This window comes from Arctopsyche grandis, chromosome 3, assembly GCF_051622035.1.
Source record: "Arctopsyche grandis isolate Sample6627 chromosome 3, ASM5162203v2, whole genome shotgun sequence".
In the NCBI taxonomy this organism is placed as follows: domain Eukaryota; kingdom Metazoa; phylum Arthropoda; class Insecta; order Trichoptera; family Hydropsychidae; genus Arctopsyche; species Arctopsyche grandis.
Window position 1 is genome coordinate 196,295 of NC_135357.1, and position 12,257 is coordinate 208,551.

General features: G+C 34.7%; 1 protein-coding gene across 1 annotated transcript in view; it reads right to left on the reverse strand.

Moving 5' to 3' along the window:
- The window catches only part of Wdr62 (WD repeat domain 62), a 103,231-nt gene that overhangs the window by 9,909 nt on the left and 81,065 nt on the right, over positions 1-12,257 (reverse strand). The window contains exons 6-26 of the mRNA XM_077426956.1: positions 7,819-8,056; positions 7,497-7,712; positions 7,187-7,369; positions 6,934-7,094; positions 6,411-6,546; positions 6,132-6,320; positions 5,128-5,243; positions 4,820-5,045; positions 4,600-4,737; positions 4,133-4,339; positions 3,925-4,055; positions 3,716-3,844; positions 3,487-3,633; positions 3,249-3,406; positions 3,055-3,164; positions 1,391-1,480; positions 1,069-1,205; positions 850-997; positions 563-710; positions 273-478; positions 48-198 (exon numbers count right to left, since the gene is read on the reverse strand). Of these exons, the coding sequence (XP_077283082.1) occupies positions 48-198; positions 273-478; positions 563-710; positions 850-997; positions 1,069-1,205; positions 1,391-1,480; positions 3,055-3,164; positions 3,249-3,406; positions 3,487-3,633; positions 3,716-3,844; positions 3,925-4,055; positions 4,133-4,339; positions 4,600-4,737; positions 4,820-5,045; positions 5,128-5,243; positions 6,132-6,320; positions 6,411-6,546; positions 6,934-7,094; positions 7,187-7,369; positions 7,497-7,712; positions 7,819-8,056 (3,365 nt within the window). The remainder of the gene's footprint in view (positions 1-47; positions 199-272; positions 479-562; positions 711-849; positions 998-1,068; positions 1,206-1,390; positions 1,481-3,054; positions 3,165-3,248; positions 3,407-3,486; positions 3,634-3,715; positions 3,845-3,924; positions 4,056-4,132; positions 4,340-4,599; positions 4,738-4,819; positions 5,046-5,127; positions 5,244-6,131; positions 6,321-6,410; positions 6,547-6,933; positions 7,095-7,186; positions 7,370-7,496; positions 7,713-7,818; positions 8,057-12,257) is intronic.

Consider the following 12,257-nt stretch of genomic DNA (forward strand, 5'->3'; position numbering starts at 1 on the left):
AGAGCGTTCAATCAAACTACTCGGCAATGAACAGCAATAGACGTTACCTGTATTGTTATAACCGCGCGAGCCGGAACCTCCAGACAAGTTTTGAGACAGTGGCCTCGATCTCATAGGCCGCGACTCTGATTCTTTGTCGTTTCTATAGCTCAGATCCATCGTAGATTGACTGGCTTTCAATTTAGAACGATACCCAACCTGAAGAAAATGATTCGATCAACACGAGTAAATCAGTGTAAACTGCAGATGAATTATGATCCACTTAAGCTTACACTCTCCAACTGCTTTTTCGTTTCTTCTATTCTGCGAGTGAGTTCTTGCCGTTTACTCGTTGTTCCGGGGTCTGTCAAGGTGTGCTTTGTGGCAGATATTAAAGCAGCATTGCGTGGAGGCACTGCCGGTGTACTGTAAGATGGCGGTCCAATCGAATTTCGATTCATCGTCGTCTTGTGATGTTGAGAGCTGATGGACGATTTACCTACAGTTGAAAATAAAACAAGTCACAATTTTTCGACATGTCACTTAAACACAAATATTTAAATTAAATTAAAAATGTATGTACCTTGTAATGAGTTGTAGTCAATTTCGGCGCCACTGAGACTTTCAAAAGCACTTTTCAAGAAGCTGGTTCTTTGGGCTATTCGCTCCAACGATTCGCAACTTCCTGAGAGTGGATTTCTGTCAGCATTGTCACCGCTAGGTGTAGAAGCCTGAACACAAATAAAATAATTTTATTTTCAATCTAATTCAATTCGTTCATGGGGGTTCAGAAAACAATAGTAGGAGAATTTTCATCAAAATCATAAAATTATGAAACATATGAGAATGACGTGCTATGAATTAATTTACCTCGTCTTCGTCATCGTCGGAATCCTGACCGGATCCGCTAACTGACGTAGCAGACACGGTTACGATGGGTAAAATGTGATGTGGTTTCTTTAACCTTCGCTGTGACTGCCTCAATTCTTCTACGTCCATTGCGTTGACAGTAAATTCACTAAAAATATATATATATTTACATTAAAATTCCCATTTATTATTAAATACATACTATATTTATATACAAACCTAGGTGTATTATCGTCATTGTTATTTGGATAGTAAATGATCCTATCTGAGACTCTAGTATTGTGATCGGACGAAGACGTCCGTTCTCCGTCTGAAATATCTTCAATATCGCCATCATGTTCCGTCGATTCGTGATCCTGGAAAAAAATAGACACTTTTTAAATACAGTAATGGCTTAATTAGACATATAATATGTACACGTCCATATATAAAATATTATATGTAGAAATGTATTTATGTACATTAGATTACATACAAACAGAATTATGTAAACAGAAAAAGCTTGTGCACTCGAGTGAAAGTAAGCTGTAGAGAACCATACCTCGTATTTAAAGCTGCCTAATGACGAATCGTCAGTGTGGTGTCGGATTCTGTCTACTCCTCTAGGGAATTTAGTAGGGGAGGGAACGTTCTAATAGTAAAAGACAAAACAAACAAAAAACGTAAAAAATAAGTAAACAAACGGAGCAAAGTATTCGTACAACATATGTATTCCCGCACATGAATTAAAAACATAAAAATATACATAAAGTGAAAACAAAAATTGTGATTTGATTCTAAAAGGCATATTAATCAATATGTAAGTATTGTATGTGTGATTACACATTAATAAAAATTATCATATGTTTAGATTGCCGCCTTCTTAGAGTCAATCCATGCAGTTATAAATAAATGAAAAACAATAAAAATAACATGAACCTCGTTGTGATCCTTCACCGCTTTGTCGAAAAAGTTATATTTGCAACGATCGGTGTTGTCACTGACATACAACATCGTTTTGGTCGATACCATGGCTGGCATTGCCCACTCCCTTATGAACTGATCGATGGTATTCTTCATGTTCATGTCGAGCATGGACAAGTTGAGCGATCGTGGTCTCTCGAGCCGTTTGTTATAAGCTCGTAAAGGCTGATTTTTTTAGTACAAACCCAATACCACCGACACCAACAAACGAAAATGAAAACAAATAATGTTAGACGTGATTTAAAAAAAGCAACAGAAAGAAGTGAACACTCTTCATCTTGTACCGCAATCTTCGGAAGACAATATATTCTGTATGTATTATACATTACGTACAGATATTCAATCTACTTTTATTACAAGGGTAAAAATTTTAAATGATATAAACTATAGTGAGATGAAATTGTGCTCCTAACATTTTGGTACAAGACAAAGATTAAAAAAACATATGTACAAATACATACATACATTATAAATTATATTATATCTACAAGGAAATTGTATTAGTTGATAATATTACATATGTATGTATATATGTTAAACCATCACCAAAAAAAACGAATTGTCAAATTAAAACGCAAAGTATAAAGATCTTAGCATAAAACACCTTAGACATTATATTTAAGCATAAATGTTTTTAAACTGATTTTTCTTTAAAATTTTAGGTAATAAAAGTTCATATCTCAAATTGGGAATTTTTAACTTTCACAAGATTTATCTCATTTTTAATACATATATCAATCAAACATATAATAGATATTTCTCAATAAGTTAAGCTAATAAAAATTTAATTTTAAATCAGCACCAATTCAAACATTAATATTATTAAATACATGTGTACATGATTTCATTGCAAATAATAAAAAAACAGGTGCAGAAAGAGAGAAAGTGTACATAGTGCGTATAATAAGTAACTTATATTTTGTATATTGTACATATTTATGTATGAACATACTATATGTAGATCGATGCTATTTTCATTATTATTTAAAAGCTTTAAGAAATTCAAAAATACTATTATATATAATTTAGTATTTTTTCACTATTGTGCATTTTGTATTAGTTTCAAATTAAATTCAACAATAGTCTAAATTTTGTTGAATTTAAATTAATTATAATAATAAGTGAAATAGCACCATCAGAATTCGGACCCAACCAAAGTGAATAGCACTGGTCTACTATCTTGAACATACATATAATATTAGTCAAATGAAAAATACCATCACATCAACGAAAAGTATATACCAATTTCAAAGCATCAACACCGTCTTGCTTAATTTCACCGTACATTCCTCTAGTATCAGTGCCGCTGTCCAGAGAGCTATCTTTCGAACCATCGGATTCCAACGGTCTCTCTGCAACCGAAAAAAACTTAACCATAAAACGATATACGTTTATGACTTAATAAGGAATTCATTAGCAGGATGTTGAAGACGAACCAGGTCCTAAATAGTAATCGGCCTTGTAGTCATTCTTTTCCGCCCTTTGAGCCCATTTACCACGTACGACTGCTTTCAATGGGGAATTCGCCGCTTTGTTGACGGTGCTGGTGTCTCCGACTATCGTCTTTTGAGCCCACGGTGGTAACCGACTAAGTCTGTTAAAATAGGAAAACAATTTATTAAAATGAGTCCATTGATGAAATTGGAAGAAAGCATTTGAACAATGAAACTTTACTCTAGTTGAGGTATATTCGGTGTGGCGGGAGTCTGCCTGGTGACATGCATTGCTAGATCATCTGTTGGCGTACCGGTGAACATTGGAGATCCTGCTCTTTCGCTCTCACTGTCGACGGCAATGCCGTTAGAACTTGCAGGTCTTTTACTACACAAAATAAAAGATCGTTAAAATAATTCTTCTCAAAAATTTAATTTCAAGTTCGACATTCAAATACATATGTATATACCTTTTGAGCCGTATCGCTTGTTGGGCTAACCGTGCCCGCATCGTAACAACCATATCATGAGGAACCTTCCATATAAAGATACAACCATCCCCCGACGCCGATATTAAATGTTGACAATCGGGAGTAAAGCTGAAATACACCATAAAAGATATATGTAAGATAAAAATTGTATTGAAAAAAAAAAGCAAAAACTTGATAAAAGTCAGTACCTCAGACCGGTGACAACCTCAGAGTGTCCATACATAGTCGCCATGCACTCTCCAGAGTAATAATCGTACACGCACAGACTCTTGTTCGTGCACGATGTAGCTACATATATTCCCGTTCTATCCAGCACCATCTACAATGATAATATCGATATCAACACTACTCTGACACGAACATATATGTATGTAGTATGTATGTAACGCGCAATACCTTTATCAGACTTCCATCGTCTCCAACGCTGCCTCGGAACGTCTTGGTGTGTCGACCGGTGCGCGTGCTGTAAACGCGTACTCCGCGATCCTGACATGCTACCAGCACATGTCTTCCCCCGGAATCCACTTCCATATCATAGAGAGTGCTACGAGCCACACAATTATGGCCACGTATGAATTGACTATTACCACCGTTTTCCGATGCCTGAAATCAACCAAGTTCAAACAAATGTAACTCAAATAATATACAACATATGTAGGTGATGCAATAAAAGGGTTTAACTTCAAAAATATCGTAAAATCAAAGAATGGAAAAAAGAAAGTGTGTCATATTTGACGCAATATGCAGGGACACTAACTTCAACGATTCTCTTGATATCATATTAAGTTGATAGAGATCTATGTCTCTAATAAAATGTACGTGTCAATCGAAATAATCGGCTTTTAAAATTAAAGTATACTTACTTCGACAAGAGGACGAAAAAGAATAGTTTTATCAGCTCCGCATGATACCATTTGCAGGTTTGATGGATCGTTGGATAAAAATCTAACTGCCGTAATTGAAGCAGAATGGTCTTCCAATGTTTGCATTAAACTATATCCCTAAGTAAATAAAAATAAACAAATAAATAGCATACACATGAAAAAACAAACTGTATTTAAAGTGAATTGAAATGAGTTTTACTTCATCAACGTCAAACACGTGAATGAGTCTATCTCTCGATGCCGAAGCCAGCAGTCTTTTTCCGTTAGCGTTATTAGCGCCACCACAGTATTCCAAGCAAAGGACTTCAGCATTGTGAGCTTCTATTCGGAATACCTCAGATAAAGTGTTGAGGTCGTGTATTCTGACATTGCCAGCCCGATCGCCGGAAGCTAAATGCTGGCCGTCTCCAGATATTCTTATACATCTACAATTAGATCACAAATATAATATTGTATGTAAGTGAGTGTGCTTCAAGATAAAAATGTTTTATGATCAAAATAATATACCTAACACCATTCTTTCCATCATATGACACAGGTTTGTCTTTTTCTCCAGCCGACGACAAATCGACGTTCTTTAAATATGTCATTTCGGGATCCATGTACAATATTCTATGCAGTTCCTGAAATTTTGCATCATATTAAATTAATCCAGCAAAATATAATTTTTCGATATTGACCTGCCCCTCGCATTGTAAAAACGTTGAAAAATATGAATAAATATATATATATGTAGTATACTAGCTGTATTACCCAGCTTCGCTCGGTATTTGTAATATAAACCGCTTAAACATGACAAATCGAATAATAAACATTTTATTAAATTTATTTGGGTAGTTTTATTTTCTATAAATTAATTTTTTTTATTAAATTGACTGTCACGAACAAACTCTCTTTCGAAATTATATGTATACCAGAATCCAGCGGCCCCCCCAGAGCTTTCGCCTCTGGTGCAAAGGTGCCTTCGCCATCGGCGCTGTCGCCCCCAGCAGTCCCCGGAGGCTTTGCCCTTTAGGGCTTCGCCCCCGGGGACTTCAAATCCTTTGAATCGAAAAAAATCGAATCAATTGTTCGATGTCGTCACGGATTTACGAAACAACGAACGAAGGTTACATACCCAGTCTCTTTCGAAATTATATATTAGATGTAAATGTACATACATGTCCCGTGGAAGGAAAAATATTTTAAATTTGTTTTTAAATCTTTCATGAAACTTTTACATCAATTTAACGCTTTCATTATACGTTTTTCGTACCTACATATGTGTGTACATAGCAATCACTTGACGAAACATTTTTTAATTCGTGAATTAAAAGTCAAAAACTGATATATTTATGTATGTACATATGTATGGGTTCAGCACTACACCACTGTTTCTATCTGTGTTTAACACGTCAAACCATCAATATCTTAACCACACACGGTCAATATATAAGGTATTGACCATGTAAGGTATACATATGTACATATATATATATATATATATAATTATTGATGAAATTGATACTTACTTCACTGTAAATATTAGTTTGCGATGAGCCGCTACTGGGCAGCGTCCACACTCTGACGGTATCATCGCTCGAACATGTAAGAAAACTTCCAGGTGGCAGCGTACTTTCATCATTATCGTTAATTTCAGGCGCAACTTCAACGCCCCAAATGCATGCAGTGTGATAAAGCGAAGAGTGCGATTTGCCTACCTAGAAATTAATGTCGTCATAATTACATCCATCTCCATCAAATATGGTATGTACTGTCTATGTACATACATATGTAGGTTATAAGCTTACCCGTTTTATATCTCTAACGTCCCAAACGTACAGACTATGATCGTTATATACACATGTGAGTTTTTGGTTTTTCTCATCGTAAGTTAATGCAATGGTATCGGGATATTTGGCTCCGGTCGGATGTGTAAACATATGACTGCAAATTTAAATGTACATATAATATGTATAATAAACACTTTCATTTTTTTCACACATATGTATGTCAAATAACTAAACTAAAAAATTGATATCTTATAGAACAATGATACTTTTCAGCATCTTAGAAATTTCAGAGTTTGGCTGGTACATAATAAGTAGTTGAACATTTGAGTTTTGAAATTTGAAAACAGTGCTTTTGTTCATTTATTCATACCTATCATGTAAATAGTACATGTATGCATATATTTTGAACTTTTACATCCAAATGACATACTATTTATTACTGTGGTCTCCATCCTAACTATGTATGTAATTTAATCCCACATTTAAATTGATTTATCTGACTTAACCTAACCTTAAGAAGTGCATATTGTGGATATTTCACCTTATATTTAAACCTTGACTGACGTCGACTCCTAAATAGTGCGTTCTAGGAAGAGTCGTAACAAATTGTAAAGTGGACGGGCTAAAACATCGTACGATTCCATCGGCGCATCCGACAAATATGAAATTCGTACCTAAAGACATGCAGTTTGCAGAAGGAGTCTAAAACGCACACAAAAAAAGTAGCAATTAGAATTCATTGTACCCACGTACATATTTTACATATAATAGATAAATTTAAATATTTATATTACCCTAAGTTCTACCCATTTATCGAGCAATCTACGATTATTGAATTCACAAAGGAGACCTCCTTTAGTTATGGCATATGTTGAATCAGCACACGATCCTCGGCCGCACGCAACATCACAGAAGTCGTTATTGCGGAGTTCGCCTAATATTGCCGATCGACCCATAAGCGGCACTGGTTCTTTGTACTGCAAATAAAACATTTCATTAATAAAAATACATATACTTAATACTCGTGCGACGACCAAATTTAAAAATACTGATTTAATTAGATACATATACCTACATTCAATAATAACAAGAATAAACGCATACCTTTGTACTTCTGGAGTATTGGAGGTACCAAAACTTCACATGCCGGTTTCCGACGGTGACAAAGTGGTCCCCGCTCTCGTTAAAACTAACTGCTCGCACTTTCGACGATACTTTATTTGATGCAAACTTGAGACCTGCTCTCCATTCCCAAACGTTGACAATCATGTCATGTTGGGATCCGACCGACACGAGGTATTTAGAATTGACTGAAAACGACTGAAATGAAAAATTTTCATTTATTTGCACATGATATTATTTCCATGACTTAATTCCACACATATGTATGTATGTAATACATAATGTTCAATTTCGTGTTACATACCACACAATTAACTCCGTATTTGTGGGATGGAAACTCAGCGACCTGCGGGCCTGTCGCCCCAGGCACTTGCGGATCATACTGCAAGTCCCATATCCTGACACATGGAGCATGTCCACATTCTCCGGTAGCCAGATACCTCCCGTCTCCCGAAAATGCCACGCACGTGATGGTCTTGCGCGACGTGCTGAGGATGTGACTCTGGCGGTTCTTCTTCGTATTGTACAACACCACCGTACATCTGAAAACAAGATGCAGCGTTTTTTAACATAAGATAAGAGTGCAATTGATGTTTTTATTTTTTCGAAAGTAAAAGGATGCACAAAAGCAAACACCGGCAGCGACAACGAGAGCACGTCTTCTTCGCTCACGTGGAAAAAGTCAGCAAAGGCACCGACCGCGACAAAGTGACGTTTAATCTTTAGAAAGCGTGTTCGTCTGCGACTAATATAATATATAGCACGACACAATTTGTATAATTTCATCTGAAACTTATGATATTCATAGTAAGTATGTATCATAGTTATCTAGACTACGTTAAGACGAAATAAAATACATATGTAATCAGACGAGCAAAATAAAAAGGTTGTGGCTATTTGCAGGTAATATATCTGCGAATTATTGGCTATTTGCAGGAACTATATCTGCGAATCATTGGCTATTTGCAGGTACTATATCTGCGACAGACGCAAAGCCTTCTGTGCATGCGCGTGAACTTACAGTTCGCTTATAATTTCTTACATTTAATGTATGCTAGACTTGTTTAATCAATCGTTCATTATACCTACATGAGGCAAATAAATTTCGCACGTTATTATAATAGATTTATATCATTTAGCTAGTTCGCGGCTTGTACTTGTATGTATGTAGGTATTATACGTTGTATATGATAATAATTTTCTAACGATTAACAATATTAACTAATTTGGATTATATTTTTTACTCTTCGTCACTTTACGAGTTCGAACTAAATTTTAAGAGGTTTAAAACAAAATTTTAACAGTAAACACGCTGACAGTGACAGTTCACGCGCATGCGCAGAAGGCTTTGCGCCTGACGCAAATATAGTACCTGCAAATAGCCAATAATTCGCAGATATAGTACCTGCAAATAGCCGATAATTCGCAGATATAGTACCTGCAAATAGCCACAACCAAATAAAAATGTTATGATCAGTGTGGCAGACAGCCGAAAAGGTGCATATCATGAGAATTGTCGTTACTTCCTTTAGCATTTCGATAATTTAGTGACTATCTTTTCTAAACTGAATTAGATGAGAAAGTTAAATGCATTGTTTATTAGATCATTATTTAATTCAAATTCAAAATCGAACCCAAATGTAATAAAAAAATCTAACCAAATTCTACACAATATTGTTACTAATAACAAGTTTGTAACTTTTTTCAGTGATGAATTAAAACACCACACTTATCCAAAGATGCTGAACCTACATATGTATGTACATATCTACCATGTATGCATGTACCATCTTACATAACTACATAGAATGAAGGACCAAGTGGACTCATATAAGATTGACCTAAGGCCCGGAATAAGTTCCAGTGGTCCAAAAGTGTCAGGGGAAGTTGGCAGTATGAGCCCAAACAACTTGAATCTTTCGAACGAGAAATCTACACGGCAAATACGATCCGCAAAGATAGGCTGGCGTTTAGTAACATATGTATGTATGTATTTCGCATATGCAGTAAGTCTAAGTAAACGTTGTCGTACGTACATATGTAAGCCGCACAACTACTCGTGACGTTTGTTGATTTAGCAATGCGACATTCGCAAGGTCGCCCCACATATAAACTACAGATGAATTTACATACTATTTATGTACATGTTATGAAAATGTGTAGTTCGACTCGGCTGAGTTTGGTTTTCGTTTTTTAATTTATCTAAAATCGTTTTTGGCCCAAACGCTCGAGATGCAAACTTGTTCACGCTCTGTTTAAAAACTAAGAGATGCACCCGAACTGCCACGGTCAATTCGTCATCCAAAATCACCGTACCAAAATATACATACATACGTATGTATTATAAAAAAGTCGAAGTTTCCGAACAACCATCACCTTCGAAGCCGAAGGTTTTTTCACAAAATATCTATGAAACACCCAGTGACGTCCCGAAGGCATAAGCAGGTAAGACAGTTCCTACACGCGGCAAATTATGGCAGAATAAAATTTATTTTAGATAAAGTTTAATAAAATTAATAAAATTATCGTAAAAAATCATGTTCGCCATCTGTTCGACGAAAAATGTCATGGTAAATTTTCAATGGCTATACTGTCCTATATATTAGGGGTACCGGAAAGAAATCCATTTTTACTCTATGTTTTTAATAACCACAAAAAATTATCGAATTATAGAACTATCACAGAAACTTATAAATTACCACAGAACTATCACAGAGAATATAGGAACATTTTAAAGGATCGGAAAAACAAACAATGGTTTTTGTCCTGCACGCACGAAAAAGAAGAGTGATGGAACACGTGGTTTTTTTCCATTTTTCAGGGAAAAACGCTATTCTTTTTATACCTCAAACCATAATATGGTTTTTTATTTACCAAACCTCGCTCCTTCTTACTATTACCTATTTAGTTCCATGGAGGCCACATTAAGAAGAAAAAAATTCAACAGCGTGAGTGATGTGGTAAACCAACTATTAACATTTATTAATTCAAAACTGGCAAGATTTTTCAAGAAAAGGATTGAAATATCGACAAAAAGATGGTAAAGAGTCATGAAAATTAGAGGAGATTATATTTTGGAGTAAAATGTGCAAAAAAAAATGAAAAACTGAATATTTAAGTTGATCTGCAAAAAAAATGGATTTCTTTCCGGTACCCCTAATACATATACATATATTGTCCTGCGCTCATTTGACTAATTTGTATTCATTTATTTATGTTTGGACCATTGTGGCATTACAGGAGTCCCTAACGCGCCACAATGGTCGAAAACATTATATCTGGAATGGATCATGTTATATACCGACATTTGACCACACATTTTTGAGTATCGATCTCAACGATCTGTTCCTTATGATGATACATTTTTATATACAGTAGAAATAAAAACGTGATAAATATTATATTTTAATAACACAACTTAGATGAAGATATGAATAACTGTATGACTTTTGAAGATACTCTTCTACTACCATTGAGCTCATATTCTACACAAGGCTTTCTTATACAAATGTTGAATTTTTATAATATAAAAATAGTATTCAAATTAACGATCTTTAAATGTGTCATTTCACTATGCTTTTATAATATTTATATTCATATTGAAAAGTTTCCAAAAGAGATACGTATTATTTGTTTACGAATTAGGTCATCGTGAATACATAGGTTCGTCGCCATGACCAGATAAACACAAATAATAAATTTAAATTATACACTTACAAACATGTACATATGTATGTACCAAATTTAAAAACGCAAAAGGAGACAAAAATAAATAGAAAATACATACATATATCAACTAAAATCAATTGAATTTTAGCTGGCCAACCAGTAAAAATCAGTCAGGAAATGCCAAATTTCATGGTCTACTATATAATGAAAGAAATTAAATAGTAAGTAGCCATAAATATAAAATTTAATAATTGAATAACAAAAATATACATATTATGTATACCTAAAAAAAAATGATAAGCATTGGTTAGCCATACACGCTATGTAGAGTGAGCAATTTGCATGCCGTTTCGAATAACGTAATAATATTGAAATTTCTTGATGTGCAAATTCTTGGAATATCTCGAATAGAACCAACTGGAGAAATCTCAATCTCAATAATAATAATCATGTCCATCCTAGTGTGACACGTGGATCTGTTTGACTGTACATACATATGTACATATGTGTATCAATCATTCGACATGTGACGCCTTGAGACAAGTCGCTTCTTTGAACATATTACATATGTATATCTAACCGATCTTCTTCACTTACCGAATCCAAAATAACAATTACATACCATGAATCGCAGTGAATAAATATTGAATATTCACTCATATCCGCATATCTATGTATGTATATATGTACGTATGTAAGCACATATATTACAATACAATGGTAAATGATCTACCGTATATTTAAGGTTGTGGCTATTTCCAGGTACTATATCTGCGAATTATTGGCTATTTGCAGGTACTATATCTGCGACAGACACTAAGCCTTCTGCGCGTGCGTGTGAACTTATAATCGGATTATAATTTCTTACATTTAATGTATGCTAGACTTGAATAATCAATCGTTCATTATACCTACATGAGGCAAATAATTTTCGCACGTTATTAACGTTATCATTTAGCCAGTTCGCGGCTTGTATAATATTCGTATGTGGGTATTATACGTTTTATATGATAATAATTTTCTAACAATTGGATTATATGTTTTACTCTACGTCACTTTACGAGTTCGAACTAA